This window comes from Lonchura striata, chromosome 15, assembly GCF_046129695.1.
Source record: "Lonchura striata isolate bLonStr1 chromosome 15, bLonStr1.mat, whole genome shotgun sequence".
Taxonomy (NCBI): Eukaryota; Metazoa; Chordata; class Aves; order Passeriformes; family Estrildidae; genus Lonchura; species Lonchura striata.
In genome coordinates this window covers 14,180,524-14,200,962 of record NC_134617.1, presented here as the reverse complement: position 1 = coordinate 14,200,962, position 20,439 = coordinate 14,180,524, and the positions used below count along the sequence as shown (strand labels likewise).

At 40.4% G+C, this 20,439-nt stretch overlaps 1 protein-coding gene across 2 annotated transcripts in view; it reads left to right on the top strand.

Annotated features, from left to right (window-relative positions):
• SLIT3 (slit guidance ligand 3) overlaps positions 1-20,439 on the top strand; it is a 482,283-nt gene that overhangs the window by 295,287 nt on the left and 166,557 nt on the right. For both annotated transcript variants that reach the window (XM_031506038.2, XM_031506039.2), the window contains one exon: positions 11,007-11,148. In XM_031506038.2, coding sequence (XP_031361898.2) covers positions 11,007-11,148 — 142 coding nt within the window. The remainder of the gene's footprint in view (positions 1-11,006; positions 11,149-20,439) is intronic.

Sequence of the window (20,439 nt, the reverse complement as noted above, 5' to 3'; positions counted from 1 at the left end):
ATGGATAACACGGTGTATTTCACATGGATCATGGGGTGTATTTCACATGGATCATGGGGTGTATTTCACATGGATAACAGGGTGTATTTCACACAGATAGGGGGTGTATTTCACATGGAGTGCAAGGTGTATTTCACATGGATAGCAGGCTGTATTTCTCATGGATAGTAGAGTGTATTTCACATGGATGATGAAATCCGTGTGAAATACAAATCACGTGGATGGCAGAGTGTAATTTGCATAGGTAGCATGATGTATTTTTCCTCTCTCCACCATAGCTTTGCTGTTCACTGCCATGCTGCTGGGACGAAAAATCAGTGCAGTAAGCAAAGACAGTATCAGTTGAAACACTACCTGTATTCTGGTCTTTGAGAGATGTTTATTTTTACATTCCCTTAGGTAGCAGAGAAGCATCTGGGGGTGCTGGCTTATGCTCAGTACCTCTTAAAGCTTTCTCATCTTTGCCTGGATCAAACCCAGCTTCCTTCCTATGCTCAGATGTTTCACTGTTGGACTGGTTTCTCCTTCTCTGTCTGTGTCTCTCAAACACATTGTCTCTCTTTCTCTGCCTATTTGTCTGTCTCTTGTCCTCCTCTGACCTCCTCGTGATAGTAATTTTATTTCATTTTCCTCTCATATAAGTTTTATTATGGCCTTTGATTTTTCTTCTACCTGCTCCTTACTTACTGAAGTTGAAATTAACTTATGTATTGATCAGTTATGTCAAGTTATTATGTGTTTTCTCACCTGCAACAGCTGTAAAGCTTTGCAAAAAAAGCAGTGGATTCATGAAGTTATGTCATCAGCAGTACCTTGGTTTTTTCAGGGCTTTCTGTGCAGAAGCCACTGACTCCATTTGGATTTTTTTTTTTTTCAGTGATGAATTGTCCCAGTTTTCCTAAGTATATATGTGAGAATATCTGTGCATCTAAACAGGAGCATTGTGTCTTGTACTGTGATCTGTCACATACTTCAGCTGCTGGCCATATTTTTTTCTTGTTTTGGCCAGTAGCTTGATAGTGGACAGTATTTACACTGGAGTATGAAGATTGTGTAAGATTTCTTAGGCTAGACTAGAGACTGATATTTCTAAGAGTTGATTAAATTTGTAAGTCTAAAATATGTGATTATTAGTACTTTTCTAAGATAGTTTTCTTTAACAATGAAACATGCATTGTAGGAGAAGCAATGTGGATCCATACATCTTTTTATATTAGAAACCATTTTCTTTGATTCTTGATCCTTAGCTCCCATTCTGAGAGTCGCAAAGAATGTAAAGAAAACCAAGATGTATAATTTGGACTAAATAACTTAAATTTCAGTCTGAAATTGACTCGAGAGAAATTATTACCATAGCCAAGTGTTTTCTGGCTAAGTAAACTGATACTGATTTTGAGAAAACACTGGATTGACCCAGATCTTGGTTGAAGATCTAGATTTTCTGATTCGTGGGGTGAGACTGCCGCTGAGGTATAATAAAGAGGAAAATATGTTAGCTTCCTGCTGCTTCATGCAGACTAGAAGCCCTAATAAGGAAGCAGATTTATTTGTTTGGGTGAGGTCAAACAGTCTTCAAATATAGCTGTTACTCTGGCCAGACCACAGAACTCAGGAGATTGTCTTGCTCCATTTCCTGATAACTTCATAGCATGTTGCTGAGGAGACAACCAACAACAAGTAGCTAATAAAATAGCACTCCTCAGGCTTAGCACCTTAATGAGAGCATTCAAGGAGATGCCAAAGGAAAAGTGCATGGGGACAGGAACTCCTCCCATCTGCTTGTGGCTAAAACACCCTGCAGTGTGTGTGTACACAGGCAGCAGTGGCACGGGGGGCACTGCCAGCATGGGGGATTGCTGCTCCTGGAAGCTAAACAGGGGCAGGAACTGTTTGCTAGGGATGCAGGTTTTGCAGGGATGCAGGTTTTCCTGGGGATGCAAGTTTTGCAGGGATGCAGGTCATGCTGGGACGCAGGTTTTGCTGGGGATGCGGGTTTTTCTGGGGTGTGGGTTTTGCTGGGGATGCAGGTTTTTCTGGGGTGTGGGTTTTACTGGGGATGGAGGTTTTGCTGGGGATCCAGGCTTTGCTGGGAATGCAGGCTTTGCTGGGAATGCAGGCTTTGCAGGGGATGCAGGCTTTGCTGGGAATGCAGGCTTTGCTGGGGATGCAGGCTTTGCTGGGAATGCAGGCTTTGCTGGGATGCAGGCATTGCTGGGGATGTAGGTTTTCATGGGGATGCAGGCTTTGCTGGGGATGCAGGCTTTTCTGGGGATGCAGGCTTTGCTGGTGCAGGGCAGTGCACCAGGAGGGTTCCTCTCCATGCAGTCCATCCCTGTCCATGCAGATGAGCTGCCAGTGGCCCTCTTTTTTAAAGAGCTGGATAAGCCATCTGGGAGGAAGAGGAAGAGGAGAAGGAGACCTTTGTGTGTGTGTTTGAATGGTCACCTCTGCCTTGTGGGACTCCCTCACTGTTTTATTGCTTTTAGAAGGGACTTTAACCACTTCATCTGACTGTGACCCCTTGCCAAAGAGTGACCTTTGAATCACCTTAGATGGTGGCAACTCTTTTCTCACTGTTCTTGCTTTTTGCCACCATCCAGAGACCCAGTTATGTGCTATTACAATGGAGTCTAGGAAGGATTTAAAGACTTTTAAAGCCTTTTGGTAAAAATTGCTGTTTAAATTTGATCGTGGGAAATTTTTGTGAAACACTGATGGAATTTTTACCTCCTGTTGCAGTTTGCTACCACAAACTTACATTAGCATTTAGTCTGAAGAAACTCTTCAGTACCGTGCATTTGTTAGTTGCTCCTCAAGTGAAATTGTATAGGAAATTTGGAGAGATACTAATCACTATTTATCAGTTTGTTTGTTTTCAGTTTCTGTGAAGTTTCTTATTGCAAATCTAAATTTACTCTAGCACTAGCAGTGATGATGTTTCATACAATTTACTTCTTGACTTGCTTAGCATGTAAGATGCCACATATGGTGTTTTTCATTTGGGGGACCATCTTGTGAATCTGAAGGATAAATATGTATTTATTACAGCACTTAATATTTCTTCAAAGACCAAAGCTGAAAATTGGCTTTTAATTACAGTAAATTTAGTTTTATTACCGAAAATGATGTCTTACCTTTCAGTATAATTAGCCCTTTTTTTCTGGAATTCTCTTTTCCCTGGAGCAGTATGGAAAGCCCTTTAATGCTTATTTAATGATGGCAGGTTGGGGTATAATTATTCAGCTTTTGAACTGTTGCTGTAAAAATAATAACATGATTAGCTTTTATGTTAATGTCCAAAGCTGGTGGTTTGTTTTATGAGTAGTTATGTTGGTAGTATTTTGGTACAGAAAAAAAATGTTTCATGGCAGTTCCACAGCTGTGCTTGGAGCTGTTTCACAGAGAGCTGTCGTGGTAAATACAGAGGAACAGGGCTGGCTTTGAGTATGTGGAGGAGCCTGTGCATGAAGTATGTAGACTTTTTCTGTTTAATTCGTGTAGGTGATTGGCAACTCATTTATTAATTAATAAGAGTAATGAAAGCAAGCATTGAGCTGCTTATAAAATAATTACAGAAATTAATAGTGGGCAGATGCAAAGTTGCATACAGTCACCACCAGGTTTGTGTGAATTTCTGCTTTATTGGCAGTGAAATTAGTGATGTTATGTAACCTGTGGTGGGTTGGCTGCTCACACTCCCCCTCCTCACAGCACTGAGGTGAAACCAGGATCTGCTCCAACACCTCCTTCCCTGTCTCATTCTCTGGCTTGGCTGCTCCCAGGGCTGTTCCTCACAGCTTTTCCCTCACTCCTTGCTGCCTGGCACCTCTCTGCCCTTTCTCAGGTGACTCTGCCAGGAGCACCATGGGCTGCATGGGCAGCTCTGGAGCCCAGTGGAGGCAGCCAGACCTGCCCTGGCCTTTTCCCACAGCAGCTCCCCTGGCAGAGCTGGGCACCAACACCCAGAGCCAAAGTGCAAGGACCTCCTGGCTCATTGATTTTACCCCTTGTAAATTTAAACATGTTCAGGCTAACATGTTTAGCTCTGAAGATCTGTAAGAATTTTATTCTATAATTTCCAGGCACCTTAAAGAGCTTGAATGTACCAGGGGCCTCTTGCAAAAGACCAGAGGCAGCAACCCCAGCCTGTCCCAGGAAATGTCTTTATTTTCCCTGCCTTCCTTAGCATGTCCCAAATGCCAAAGGATCTGGTCTGTGGAATCCCAAGGCAGCCCAGGGAAGGGGATTGTGACTCACTCTTCAGTTCTTGCCCATTGACCTGGAAAAAAACATTTCCTCCCTCCAAATCTGCCCATGGAGAAGCTCATGACCAGACTGGAGCCCTTGGATGTCATTATCAGGAGACGTGTCCCACTGTGTCTGCCATCTCTGAATGGCTGTGTCAATCTGCAATGCCTCTGGCTGCACTGAATCCCACCCTCCTCCTCCTCCTCCTGAGCAGCTTTTGTGCCAAAGCAGGGACAGCCCTGTGCTTGCTGCAGCAGGATGCAGACACGGGGGCAGAAGCAAAGACAAACAAAATCATGTAGTATTTAAAACTCCTTTTCAAAGAGCAGTAAATCAAATCCAAGGACTGAGTAGTCTTAAACTATTTTTGTTCCTTCCATAACTTTATCAAACTTCATCCTGGAGCAGTCCACGATGGATCACCTGTTTAGAACTGTACTCCCTCCACTGGCTCACAATTGATCATGACCATTATCTATCTTTTAACCTTGTACAGGTGGCATCCTTTCACTTAAATAATTGATATTCCTCTTCATTTTTATGCTTGAATATATTTATAAGTTCACTGTATTATTTCTGGACTTATTTTTAAATGTCACTTCATGTGCACTTTCAAGAGTGCTGATACAAATTGTGGAGTTGGCATTAATAAGATGACTGTGCATGGGCACCATTTGAGCTGCAGGAGCATTACATCTTTTAAGACCTCCTGTTAGAATTTTTTCTAGTCAGGGTCCAAAGCCAGAGAACCAAGTGCACAGTAGCAGCCTTCCTCGTGGTGCAGTAGTTAGAAAGGTAAGTTCTACCTGCTTTGAGGTGAACATGCCTGTGTTGACAGGGTTGGAGGAAGACCTTGGGAAAAAGGCTCAGAGTGGGTACAGGGATAAGAGATATTTTCAATCCCTCCTTTGGAAGGCTTAGATGGAATAAATTTATCTGCAAGAAAACCACTTTTGTCATAGTTTTATAGACCTCAGTTGTCTTGCAGGTTCTGTTTTATTAATTCTTCAGAAGAACAAATTCACCCATTCAACCTCAGTTGTTATGGTTGAGGCTGCTTCTTTGTTCTACTTTTTTTCATTTTTCTTAGTTTATTTTTCTTATTCCATATAATTCTGGTGCTATTATTGTTAATTAAATAATTCCAATATTAGTGATTTTAGGATAAGGCAGTGTGAAGTAAGGTCTGATTTTCAAGATTTCTCTTTGTTTTCAGTGTTATTTTACTGATAGATTGTGAAACTAAGTAGGATTTTGTAGAATAAAGTGGGCTTCATTCATTAAGCCAGATCTTCCTTTCAGTGTAATTGGATATTTCCAGTTTTATTCTTTGATATTTATTTGTAAACTGATTAGTGTTGACTTTTGCCTTACAGAACTGTTGTGCTTATGTGCCATGAATTTTTAACAGATAAATTTACTCTTCGGGAACATTCAGCCAAGCAGAGAACTTGAATCAAATAATGAACATTCATGACTGGCATGTTTTTTGCATACCATGAACTCAATGCTATTAACATCAATTAGGGGCTTAAGTTACTAATCATAAATCTTAAAGCTGCATTCAGCAAATAGCTGTTGAACAACCATAGATGGAAATATTTGCTTAAACCATTTGCTGCACATTTGTGTAGGATAAACAATTTCGTACAAATTTTGTCCATTAGAGAAATATTTGCCCTCGATAAGGAATGTAAATTTTGCATATGGTCAGTTGTGGTTTCCTTGCCCATCTCTCTCTGCAGGACTCTGTGCTTAAATGTCCCTTTAAACAGGGATGCAGACATCAATCAGGAGCAGCATCTGCTTTAGGTGTTGTGGAATAAATTAGTTCCTATCACTGGCAATCTAGTGCAGAGTATGGCTCATGCAGTAGGAATTGATTTCAGATATACCAGCATGGTCAGAACTTCCAGTGGGTTATTTAATTACACCCAAAAAGGTCATACTATATCCATGGATCTGCAATACTTGTAGTGTTTTGTTTATTGGTCAATAATTTTGTGTCTGATATACTTCAAATGATGTAAAGTCAGCACAGGTTTTTAACCAGGAAGTCCTGTCAGATTTATCTTAAAATCCATTGACACGTTTTACAAATAACTAACATTTTACTGGTGGAAAGGAGTTGCTGCAGAGGTGATTGGAGAGGTGAGGAGGTAATAAAACACACTGCTTAGTGTGCTGTAATTGGGTGTCAGTGCAAATGAGATTATTTCATTTATTTAGTAATTGCAAAATTTATTTAAGATGTCTGTGACATTTAAACTGTTCATTTATACACCATAACAATTCTATTCTAATTGTAATATTAGTCTTTTTGCTTTTAAAGGAGGCCAATGAGGGATTTACTTGAAAAAAGCATTTGATTTCTTGGTCTTAGGTCTCCCCTCTTTTTCCTCTTTTCCTTAACTCATAGTCTGAGGCTGTAAATGAAGGTGGTGCCAGATATTAACTACCATAATTATTGATAGTGTCATGCCATGCATCAGGTAAAAAAAAAAAAAAAGCATAGTAATTTTTGTTAATCATGCTTCTACCCTGGTTTCCACATTTTTTTAGTGTTTTTCTTTTTGCAAAATGTATGACTGAGTTGATGATTTTTATCTCAGAGAAAAATATAATTAACGTGGTGGTGAACTAGGGCTGCTGAATATTATAAAAAATCTGCAATGGCAAGATGACAGATTGTGAAAACAACTTCAGAAGGGGAATAATGTAAATGCAGCTGATTTGTCTGTGGCCATTTCCTTTTGCTGCAGCCATGCTGTGAGGAGTTTACTGCACTTGTGAAGGACACAAAGAGAAATCTTGAAATATTTCTGCCTTTTCTGTGTCTTTTCTTTTGAAAAAGTATTGGCAGCTAAAGGAAAATTCATTTTTAGGTTTCACATACCCTTCTTTAGAGGCTGTGTTGCATCAGGACCCTTGGTCATCTGTAGGCTTATAGTCTGCAAACCTATGAAAGTCAGAGCCAGATTTTAATAACTTTATATTCCATAGCCTACTTAGACTTGTTTTCTTGACCAGTCTTTTTTTAAACATTTCCCCACAACAATACAAACATTAAACTGATTAAACTCCCTTGGATTTTTTTTGTGCTTTAATTCTATAAATCTGCAAACGATGGATCCTCATTGAAGTGGGGCCATTAAATCCTAGTCAGATTTGAAGTTCTGTTTCTAATGTTATTCAAGAAACATTCACCTTAACAGATGATTTTTTGTGTGAGAGCTGATGGAATATGTGCTAGATGCCTGTTGAGTGTGCATGTGCAATACAGTATTTTGTTCTTTGCAAAGGAAAAACATAAGCAAAAGCGTTTCATCAGGATAACAGCAATTTATACACAAAGTAATTTTATCCTTAAAAGTCTCAGAAACTTACAGACTAGATCTACTTTTGCTTGTGAAGAAGAAAGAAATGTGCTTGTTGTGCTTTGGGGACATAGTTTAGAGGTGGACCTGGCAGTGCTGTGTTGATGGCTGGACTCAGTGCTCTTGGAGATCTTTTCCAGCATTAATGATTTTCTTATTCTAGTGCTGCTACCTGCTTTTTGTTCCACAAAGAACTTGTTTCTGTCTTTTCTCCCTTTTCATACTGCTTTATCCAACCCCCCTTGCATGCCCTGCCTTTCCTAGCGCTCTGCAGTGCTGCATCCCCCAGCTGGGTGGGCTGGGCTGAGCTCCACTGACCCTCCTGCTGTGGGTTTAGATGCCATGGTGTCAGCTTCTTAGAGCTCCAGCTGGAAGTACATCAGCATTTTTGATGCTGTGCCCTAACAAAAAGTGGGTGTGCTGCTGCTTCTCCAACCCACAGTGATATGTTGTGGCGTTGTAATTGTGCAAAATGTGTTTTTCCCCTGCCACAAAGCCTCTTCAGAAAGCACATCAGATGTGGAGATGGTAATGGCTGTGTGGGAGATTGGACCTTGTTGCCAGCTCTTTACCTCCCAGAGAACAAGGATTGCTTTGAACTTTCTTCTTAATTTGATAATTTCTCCCTGTCCCTAAAAGCATGCAGTGGCTCGTTTGCACTCACTCGTCCTTGGTTTTGTTTTGGCCATTTTACAACAGGGTAACAGACAAAGAGAAAGTGCAAAATGTGGGTGCTCAGGTCCCAGAACAAACCTCTTGTTCTTACACAAACACAACAGAAGGCTGTGTGCACTTTGAGGCAATATCAACTACTTTTGGAACTAGTCACAATTAAAGTCCTGCAGAAATCTTAGACTCCATGAAATACTAAGGTGGCAGCGCTGCTGTGCAGATTTCTGTTCATTTTGCTGCAATTCTAAAAACTGACAGTGGTGGTATAATGTGCCCTGCATTTCTATGGTCAGAAAATAAACCCAAGAGAGCTTCTTGTCCTGCCTGTTACACATGTACACATTTAATTAGTGACATTGGATTTTCCTGTTCAGTTCAAATACCTACCACCTAACTACTGTGTTAAATGCATGGTCACATGTAGAGACTGTGTTAAGCCAATAATAAGATTTTGAAACTGGAACAAGTCAAAATTAAGGTTGCTTGATAAATATGAATTTGTTTCTTTGGACCATATGCATATGGATTTAGATTTTAATTACATTATTGAATTATTTTTTAAATGTAGTAGTTTTTAGCCCAGATAACACTTCAGGGTGAAACTAAAATGGTCTCTGTCTTGAGATGAAAGACTGTTGATGGAAAACTCCTTATGTGCAGCTGTCAAGGTGGTTGGAGAGTGAACTATAAATGAGAGGGTATTTTAGCAAAGAGAAAGGATCATTGGGATCATCTCCTGGTGGAAGCATTTGCCCACTCTCATAAAGAATATATTTGACCCCTGCCCATGCACAAATTTCCTGTAAGATCCATTTATTTCTAGATTGGAGCTCTGAGGTCTGGACTGCCAAAATGCAGCCACTCAGAGCTCTGATTTAACATCAATGTTAATTTGTTCATCTGTGTTTTAAACTCAGTGCTATGAAACCCAGTTGCTTCTGGAACCCAGAGTTTTCTTCTGGTGTCCCGACAGTAAGTCAGGTGATCAACCAATAAAAATATTTCAAACCCAGTATTTGAATTTGGCAATGTTTTGCCCACAATTGAAATGGTGATTTTATCCTGAAACTCAACATTGTATTTTAATACAAGGGAGTTCGGTCATCCCTGGTTACAAAATAATATTTAAAGAGGATGACAGCATGCTTGAACTTAAGGAAACTCAGACAAATTGAAGTTAATTTCCATCAACTTTCTAATGCAAGGAATGATTCCACAGTAATTATGTTTTGCTTTCCAGGAGGGCTCCCTCTGCATGTGTAAAGTCACCTGCAGAAGTTTTCAGCTGATGTCCTTTCAAACTGTATCTGCCTTTGAAAATAATGACACTTAGAGATGCCACTGGAATCTCTTTGGGGTGTTGACGTTTCTGTGCTGTTTCCAAGGCTCTGAAAGCAGGGACAGGTGTAGCTTTCTATACAAGCTGACACTGCTGTGCAGAGTTAGGAGCTAAGCCAAGCGAGTATGGAGGCATAAATTAAGAGAGGAAATGTATAGGAATGTTGCATTATTATAAAATTTTTAATTGTCCTAATAAACATTGAATTACAAGTTGGTGCAATTTTTTTTTTTTAAACTTTGTCAGCTGTAGTTAGAATACATGAAAGTATCCATCATGGGTCTTTTCAAAGACAAAAAACCCCAAGAATTAACAGCTTCGTAAATAGTTTTTCCACATTTTTGTATGTATTTGTGTTCTGATTTTTTAAAACTATGATGTTTTTATTTTTCCACCCAAAAGGCCAATCTTTTACGATTTTTGTCACTTCTTACCAGCACAAGCCTTCACATTTAGCCATCTGTATCGCAACATAAAGATACTTGAGACTTCTTTTTTTCAATGTACTTTGAAAATATGACTCACTATAAATAAACCAATAACTGCTACATCTTGATAACCTCAATTAGCATAGCAAACCCATTTTATCTATGGCTAAATGTGTGCATATATCAAAACTTTAAATGTAGGAATCATAACCATTTGAGTAAAATTGACATAATTGCTACAGTTTCAAAAAAATGTAATGACACTTAATTAAGCCTGAATCTAATGAATTGACTAGAATTTGTATAGAGCAGTGTCCTCGTGCTACACCTTGTGCTCTGTGTGTAGCTTTGTGTCTTTGTCTCTAGCTTAAGTGAGGGTTTGAAGATCTGAACTTATATTTTTCTAAATTCTTGTTATGTTTCCATTAACTGCATTGTCTAACCTTGAAAAAAAAATGGCTTTATATTCCCAGTCTTCACACCCTAACAGGTTACCTCATTTCAAAACCAGATTGTCTCTGATTGAGAGTCTTTCATTCAGTACTCAGGAAGTGTTTGTGTAATGGAAACTTCTAGACAAAGATAACTTCTGGAAATACTACTTGATCCTAAAGCTTAATTTCAAAATCTTTGAATGAATATATATGGGTGAGCATGAAGGTGACCAAGGAAGTGTTCATGAGGGAAAGAGATTGATAGAGTGGAGGCTGTGGAGGAATAAGTACACAGTAACCCTTTACATGTTTTCTCTGCAGTTGATTTGTAGAATATTAGATTCACTTGCAAATAAATTATCTTTTGCAAATAAATTATCTGACTATACTTTGTATATGGACTATACTTCGCATAGTCAGAGGATCTGCAAAACTCAGAGCCTGAAGTATTTTGTTGCCAAGGTCCCAGAGTCATTTTTAAAACCACTGAATGTGTTCCTGGTCCCAGGTTCCCCGTCCGAGCCGCCGTCGTGCAGCGCCAGCTCCATCACCTGCCCCTCCGCCTGCACCTGCAGCAACAACGTCGTGGATTGCCGGGGAAGGGGCCTGACAGAGATCCCAGCCAACCTCCCCGAGGACATCTGGGAAATGTAAGTGCCAGTCGAATGCACAAACCTTTTCCAGGTCTCTCCGTTTCTATTCCATTTCATGGCCTCCTGTGTGGAAGAAAGGCACGCATTTTAAAAACTGTTTTAAGTAGTTGTCAAGTATATTGTAGTTATCCTCTTGGATTTGTTCTTTTGATCTAAGGGCTCAAATAATTTTTAAATGTAAATTAAAATAGTTTGGTACTGTCCTACCTGAAAGCAAGATAAAGTTCTTGAGGCCTTAAGTTTAGACTGTGTTTACATTTCACAAACCTGGAATTGCAGTTCTGTAGTCAGTAAATGAAAATACACAGACCTTTCTTATTTCTTGTCAGTGATTTCCCCATGAGATGGAGGGATATCTTTTTAGCTTGGCAGGATGCATTTATAATGAATTAGAACATCAGAGCCCATTGTCCCTGCTGATTTTACCCTCTGTATCTCGTTTTCCACATTGTTATTTCTAGTTCTTTAACAGTTTTGTGACTTGTGTTGTGGAATCAGATATTTGTTTTACAGACTTGTTTGCCTTTAGGAATTGGAATAATTTATTTCTGTGCCTGTGACTTCATACTACTGTGGCCCTGAAATACTGTTACATTAAACCATTTTACTTGTGGTTAGTCCTCAGGGAATGCAGATCAATTCTTTTCCTATTTAGGTTCTTGTCATACAGAGTTTTCTGATATCCAGCCAGCTTTTGCAGTCTACACAGTATAAATTCAAATATTTGTATGGTCACTGGACTCATCCATCTTCTTGTTGCTGTATAAATCCTGGTACACAGCAAAATTTACCATGATAAAGCATAAATTCATAAGATTGTGGAGTGCTCTGGGTTGGAAGCAATCCTAAAGACCATCTACCATGGGCAGGGATATCTTCCCCTATCCCAGGTTGCTCCAAATTCCATCCAGCCTGGCCTTGAACACTTCCAGGGATCCAGGGGCAGCCACAGCTTCTCTGGGCACCCTGTGCCAGGGTCTCACCACCCTCACAGGGAAGAATTGCTTCCCATAGCCATCTAACCCTGCCCTCTGGCAGTTTTAAGCCATTCTCCCTTGTCCTGTCACTCCAGGCTCTTGTTCAAAGTCCCTCTCCAGCTCTCCTGGAGCCCCCTTAGGTACTGGAAAAGGCTTTAAGGTTTTCCCAGAGCTGAACACCCCCAGCTCTCCCAGCCTTTCTCAGGAGCAGAGGGGCTCCAGCCCTCTCCCTGTCTGTGTGGCCTCCTCTGGACTTGCTCCAGCTGATCCTTGTCCTTCTAATGCTGTGGGCAAAGAACCCCAAGGAACATTGAATTCAACTAGTTCTTGTATTTCCCCCTAACTCAGTATTTTCTTGTAAGCCAAATTGCTCTGGTAAGAACATTTGACTTACAAACTGTTCTACAAAATTGAAACACACAGCTGTTGCTCTAACACAGTTATTAAAGGTGACCTACATTTCACTCTGTTGCAGGATTAATTAAAGATCTTTTATTCAGCCTTCCTACCTTTCTTCATTAGCATGGGTAGGCAGAACCTTCTCTGACAAAGCTGCCAAAAAGTCCTAAAACTGTTTTTGTTGATAAAAACCCATCACAAACCAGGAAACTCACTTGTCGTGGGACATTAAGCATCATATGATGTTAATTTTCCCTCTCCCACATATGACTTAGAAGTGTGTTGTGTTATTCTATTACTCCTTGAAGTGAAGGACTTCATTGCAAGAATGTTTGCTACTAAGTAAGCAATTTAGGAAAGCTAGAAGTCTGTATCCCAGACTTGCTTTTTCATAATTTCATAAAATAGGTAGCAAGAATGTAGAGAATGCAATTTGGTTTTTTATAAAGCTTCTTGTTCAGTTGGGAGCTGACAGCAGCAGCCAAATTGACTGAGGAAAAATGAGTTATAAGAAATTGAAGCTGAGGAATACAGACTGTGTGCTGAGTCTTATAAAAGATTCTCTGCTTACAAGGTGGTTCTGTTTTGCTTTTCAGAGGAGAAATGAACATTTTATGCATAGAGAAGCACATGAGAATAAGCACGGAAAAGTTTTGCCTGACTATCTTGGGTGAAAACAAAAGCATTAAGCACCTGGAGGCATTTAATGAAATACTGAAATGCATATGGTGTGGTGGTTTGCTGGTACATGAACAAAACAGTCATTCCCTATTTTGGAACAGCATCTACAGTAAAAGGAGAAGTTGCAGTTATTTAGAAAGTATGAGAGAAAATGCATGCAAAGTAAATAAGAATATGGTGTGAGTGCAGAATGGGCTTGATGCTGGAGAGGTGTAGGGAGGGAGGCATGACCAACAAACTGCGAGGAGACAAAGCCTCCAAAGAATCTGTTTTTCTGCTCAGACTTGATCACAACCTTGCAGCCAGTGCCTGTCAGACAGAATGACAGCTCAGCCCACAGAGCCAGCAAAGTCAGGGGATAGCAGAGACCTATAACCACATTGTTTGAGCTGCTCTGGGCTCAGGACATGGGCTGGATAGATCCTTTCTCAGTCATTAGTGATTCCCTGGCATAAATCAGCCAAAGCACAGTTCTCCTGCACATGCAGATGTGGGCACTGGGGGTAAGGGCACTGCCAGCCCTGGCTGTAGTGTTTCAAACAGTATTTACTTCCACGTGCTGCCTGCCACATTTGTTTGATGCCTCCCAGCCATGGACAATAGCAGTAACCCCCTGTTGATCTTTTCCCACCTCACAACACACTTCCTCTGCCCCTTCTTTAGAAGGAAGTTTTCATGCTGTTTATCTGCCCCTGACTGATGCACTCATTTTTTATTTATGACTGCAAGCAAGGCTATATTTTAGGATGTGAATTCTGGGCAGGTCTTGTCTGAGAATTTTGTACACCTTAAAGCAGTGGTGCAGGGACTGCCACTTGTGCCTTTGTGCTTGATAACAGCTGGTGCAAGACTTCCCTGGGTGAAACAGCCCCCCAAAGGCAGGACACAGCCCCCCTCCTGCTGCCAGAGGGTGCTCGTGCCTGGAGATCACTGGCACTGGCTGCTGCTTCTCTGAAGGATCTTCAGATCGCTTAAAAGAAGGAATTAATTATTTGCTAAAGCTAGAGGCTGGATTGTGGTTGGGATGCTTGAGAGAATGTAAACTAGCTGAGCCCAGTACAGAAAGTGATGGGGAAAGAAGGGTGAGCTCAAATGAGGAAGCAACCAAACCCATGAGGAGAAGAATTGGGAACAAAGGAAATCGAGACAGGGTGAGCAAAGTGCTGTGAGAAAGGAAGGAATATTTGCTGATAAGGCCAGAGATTGGTGCCAGTGGACACCAGCTGTGTAGGGTGGACTGTGGGGATGTGGCAGAGGACTGGGACACGAGCTGAGCAGGCTGTGGGGACAGGACAGGGACACAGGGAGAGGTGGAGCCAATGAGTCCCTTCCCATCAGAAAGCACATTTGCCTTGGAGAGCCTTCCTGCCTCCTCACCATGTATTGGGAAACCCAACAACAATTTGTGTGTCTGTCCCTGTGCATCAGGGACCATCTAGGCACAGATTAACTTTTAAACTACACAGGGAGCTCCTGTTTGCACTGCTGCTATTCCAGTTAGAGAGCACTACAGGGGTCTGGGATTCATATTTCTGTTACACTTGAGTTTCCTTGTGATAGAATCAGTAATTTCAGCTTTTGCGTTCAAGGCTGCTGAATTAAATGTTTGGGGTTTTGTTTTGTTTTGTTTATTTGTTTGTTTTTAAGTAAAAAGAAATAAATTAACTAGAAAATGCCAAAGTTAATGTTTGTAGCTTTAGTCATCATTTGAAGCTTTTGAGAATATTTGTGGTGGTATCACTTTAACACAGCACAGTCTCATGCTGCTGTTGAAAACTTGGATTAATTTCTTGTTGTCTAGGGATGCATCAGAGATGCTAGGGAGGGAGCCTGTGTATATAGAAAGGGTCTGTTCACTTGTTGCAGAAACAGGAAAATTGTAAAATGGGGACTGTGGGGAAGATCACATGAATCTCATGAATGCTGTTCAGAGAATTGGGTTGTGTCTCTTCTTGCCAGTGGTTTTATTAATTGATTCTGGGCAAGTGAGTTGCACAAACTTTCCTTGGGTGGTCACTGGTGATGTAATCTCAGGTTCTGGCTGACTCAGCTGAGACGTTCAGAAGTGTTGAGGACTCACAGCTGCAGCAAAAGTCAACAGGGCTGTGCTTTGAACACTTTGTGCTGTGCAGCACTAATTGCTCTGAAAAGCCAAGTCTCAATCATCTGCAGACTTATAAATCAAACTCCAGAATGTGAATTATATCCTTAAATCTTGAAACAGAGCTGAGATCTGTTCACATCAAGTTTGCTTCATCACTGTCACTTGACCTGTACCATGCTCTGTGTCTGGTGAGATTAAGAGAAATAGAATTGAATGAGCCAAGAGTAAAGCTGGGTAGGAAGTGCCTGAATGAGGACCATTTGTTTAAATGCTGATGCAATTGCTCCAGACAACAAAGAGGCTGGCAGTCCCTGAAGGAAAAGTGCAGTTTAGGCACCATGTCTGCTGAGATGATAACCACAGCTTCCTCTGACACCTGAGAGGAGCAAACAGGGATGGCAGCCCTTCCAGCAACATCTAGGCTTGGCCTAAGGTTGGTTTTAGTCACTTGTTCTACATGGGTTTAGTTTAGCATTCTCACTTTTGATAGCTGAATTGGTGTTTTTTTGATGTTTTTGTAGGTATAAGTAGTACATTATTTTGGTGCAGAATTTCTACTCTTAGGAAAAATTCTAGAGTTCAAGCACAGGAAAAATGTAACGTTGGTTTTCTCCTGGTTCTGGAAAAATGAACACAAACCTAATTTTCTGAAAGATGATCACTTTGTAATGTAATGTTCTAGTTGTTCTACCTTTAATGAATGGTTTCCTGACAAATTTAATGTCATGAGGGTACCACTGTGCTGGGCAGTGTTGCAGACCTGTAGGCAGACAAGTTTGCTGTGTTTGTTGTTTCAGGAATTGTCTTAGAAAGAAATTGCCTTCTCTGTTCCTCAGTACCTGCAGGAATGTGCATTTCAGGCCAGTAGGACTTCAGATGGGAATCTTTAGGAAGCTTTTGTGATTTGAAGAGGGTGATGAACAATTTCTAGGTGTTTAAGTTATTGGTATATTCAAAATTAATTATCCTCCAACTAAAATAAGTCAGAAAAGCTATTATAGAAAGATTGAGCACCAGTAACTATTCATTATAATAAGAATACCTTTTTGTTGTATAAATTATAAATTAATTACATGACACCATTTTCATATTTATTAACAATTGGCTTTGAAGTTCTCAGTTTCATAAAGGCAAGTGTTTTTTCTCTTATCAAGAATATAAATGTATAGAAACTGTAAGCTTCATGGATAAAGGAATGACAATTTTTCATTTAACATTGTTCTTCCTCCTGAAAGAAAATTATAATAATTTTTCCAGGCTTCCAGTAAATACTGCAGCTTAAGCCAGCACAGTATTCTTGAACACTGCAGTAAATGCTCCCTAATTGCCTCTGGTGGCAAGTTCTCTGGCTGGGGAATCAGGCTGGCTCCTCCAATTGAATCATATAATATGATTTTCATTCACTGCTGGAAATTGGCTCTGGTCAGCTTCTCATGTCTAGCCTGACTACTATTTTCTGGATCTCACCAGGCAAACTGTGTCTTGCATTCCACAGAAGTTTATTTTGTTGGGCCAAAAATATGGAGAAAAATTTTTTGTTGAGTTCAAAACACAAAAATAGTAAAGAAATAATAAATATTTTAGATTGATAGTGAAGAAAATATTAATATATGGAAAATTATAAAAAAGTTTTCTGTGCTGAAACAAATTAAGGAAAACAGAAAGCTGCATTTCACAGTTTTAGAAATAAGCAGCAACAGCAGGGAGTTTCTGCTGCAAGATCAAGGCAGATTTATTACTTACATCTTTACTTTATTTCTGAAGTTGTGTAACTAATGTCATCTGCAGGCACAAGAAGGTGGGTTTGTTTTGACAAATTTCTATATTTCATACACATGGTAATATTCATTTCAGCCATATCAATTTTTACCTTCTTTGATGCTTTTTATAATTGTGAGATTTCTTTTAGAAAAAAAAAAGTCATATACAGGTTAATTTATTCAGGCAAGCTTTGTAGGAGTAAACTTAAAAGGTTTTTAGGTTTGAGATTGTTTTGGTTTTTCGTTTGGTTTAGGTTTTTGGGGGTTTTGTGTGTGTGTCTAGTCTCTTTTTCCCAGAGCTATCACTTCAGTCCAGTATAAACACAAATTAATAATCACTAATAAAAATGAGTGGTAGAACCAAAAAGGCATATATCTTTTATTTAATAGAAATTTCACTGCAAAGCTCCTGTGTTGCCAAGCAAAATGATGAGATTGCAATATATAACAAGTATATAGTCCTAAAGCTGATTATGAAGAAGAAAAGCAATTACAGAAAATAAAATAGAGAGCATAAAATCACAACTTTGACATAAAATATACTAATCAGATTTTTTACTGGATGCAATACTAATTGTCTTTTGGCTAACACATGTTCTGTTTATTTTGCTTAAAAAGACTGTGAAGATAAGAAAGGATTTGAGGAATGTCTATTGTCAAATAACAGAATCTGTTGAGAAAATATTACAGGTGGCAGAATTTCAACTACCAAAAAGCTGCTTAATTTTCCTGCTAATTTCTGGTGTTCCGCCTTTTCCTTGTCAGTATTGTAAATGTGCAGTAAAAACAGCTGTACAGAATGTACACAGCTCCTAACAACAAGTTAGATTAGAGATTAAAAAATAACTTTTTGGTTTTTTTCTGTCAGCTTAATTCCAGTTTCACTAAAAGAATAGTTTTGTGCTACAACTTGACAAATAAAATGCAAGTCAGCTTGAAGCCCTCATATCCCTGAGCTAGTTACAGCATTGTGAGAAAACGTGGGAAGCGATCTGGGCTGGAAGTTTCTGGAAATAATTGGAAGTCAATAGAGGGTGGTCAGGACCGACGTCCTCAAGCCATAATTAAACAGCAATGTGATGTGTTTAGGGGTTAGGCTTTCTGGGACCTCACAGAGCTTCTCAGTGAAGCAAATATTCTGGGTCTGGCTTGTTAAAAACAAACCCTACAGGTTTATATTTATCAGGTTCAACCACTGGTCAATGATTGCTTTCACATAGGTACTAGAGAAACTCTGTTTCCCTTCAGAACAAAAAACCCCAACCTCAAAACAACCCTCCTAAAAAAAAATCCAAAAAAATAACAGTGAAAAGTGCTCAGCAGAGGTCTGAGTGGGGCTCAGAGCAGGGGCTGTGCTGGAAGTGAATTCCAGAACTCTGTGCCCCCTGTGGGATGGTCTCTTCAGAGCCTTCTGAAGCAAAACCCCTGGGTCTGAGCTGGAGTCACTTGTGACATTCCCATTCTCTGGACCGAGGGACATAATTCTGTCTCTCAGGAGAAGAACAGAGAGAGGAGAAAACAATCTTTCTCTCTGCTCCTTTGTTTTCTCCATGTGGAATGTGGTGTGGAGATTGTTTACCTGCAGTGATGGCTGGGTTGGATTCTGGTGAAGGTTGTTTGGGGTCAGTGACCAATGGATCCAGCTGTGTCTCACATTCCCAGCAAAGAGTCACAAGTTTGAGTTAGGTAAGTAAGAAATAAGTATGTAGAATAGTATAGTATCTTATTAAATAGCATATTAATGCAATATAGTATAATTTTAATGAAGCTATCCTTCAGCCTTCTGATCTGGAGCAGACATCATCATTTCTTCCCAGCAGGGTTCCATTTTTTTACTATAGTCCCTGGGTGCCAGGGTGTGTGGGATCCGTGTCTCTGCTGTTCACTACACCACAGCATCCCAGAAACACCAACGCTCTGAGCTCTTGTGCTGCTTGAAGGAGGTATGGAATTACCAGCAGGGACCTGGAAATTGCCACATCTCTCCAACCTAAGGACTCTGTTTCCTGCATTTGTGTTTACAGCCACAGGCTGGCACAGAGGTAAAATTCTTCCTGCAAACCCTGATCCCGAGTCCACATGCCCCAGTAAAGTCAGCTGAGATGGGAAGTTGCCTGTCTAGTCTAGAATCAGAGCAGGGAGGCATTATTTTGTATTCTGCCCCCAAAACAGCTCCTGATTAACCTTGAACACCCTCACAGGTGATGGCTCAGGGGAGCCCACCTGGATTTTCATATCTGGGCACAACGCAGCAGCACTCCTGCAGTCATGGGAGGGAGCTCAGGGGAGCCTGCACCCTCCTCCAGGGATAAAGAGAGGAAAATATATGAATTGGACTGGCAGGGACATTACAATGAAAGGTGATGAGCCAAAATTTCCCACCAAAAGTGTGGAGTGTTACAGTGGTAAATGGAGAAGCTTTGAGGTTTGGCAGGACAGTGCTTCATTCTGGTGTTAATGTGGTTAGAGAGACATTGGTGTTTTGTCAAAAGATGTTTTGTGAAATACCAGTCTGTAGATTTCTCTGGTGTCTGTGCTATATTTAATGCAAAATTTACATGCTACAACAGAGGGGATGGATTTCTAATGTGGCTGCCATCACAAATTCAGTGGCTACCAACTGATACCTGAGCAGCTGCTCAGCTACAGAGCTGAAACTAAAATTCACTGCAGTGTGTCAGAAGATCCAATGTCACTGGCACTGCTTTTAGAATAACACCATGGTATCAGGGAACATATCAAAACATCTGTTTTCATTCTGAAAGATGTCTTTTGGTGAGCAGAATTATCTGTGTAACTTCCTAGGTAGATTTATGTTGACAAGTCACTTCTCTGTTGGTAGGATTTTGTCTCTTGAAGATCTGCCCTCAGGTGAATTGTTAGGAAGCAGTTCTGTCTAGGACTACAACAGGAGTTTGACAGCTAGACCCTGAAAATCAACAGCAAAGGGAATATGCAGGGAAACTCCAGTTGTGACCTGGCTCTCAGCTCCCCATTTCCTAAGGCAGGCTCCAGAAGAGGCATTTATAATGCCTATTATTAATTTTACTAGGAAGTCATTCAGGTGCTGCAATGAAAAGCAGCAGTATAAATGTCTTGGAGGACTCTATTTGTTTAGGGGTTTTATAGTGGTGGTAGAGTCTGGCTGGGATGCAGGCTGAAGGCTTTAACTGTTAGAACAAGCAATAAACACAGACATCTCAAATCCTCCATGGCCTGCCATCCCAGAGCACTACCTGGGGACTGAGGAATGAGACACAAAAAGCTGTTCCCTGGGCTATCAGTCCACGAGCTCTTTCTGAAGCAGCAGGACTGCAGGTTTTGGCACTGTGGCTGTTCCATGTTTTGCTGCTGGATGAGTTGCAAG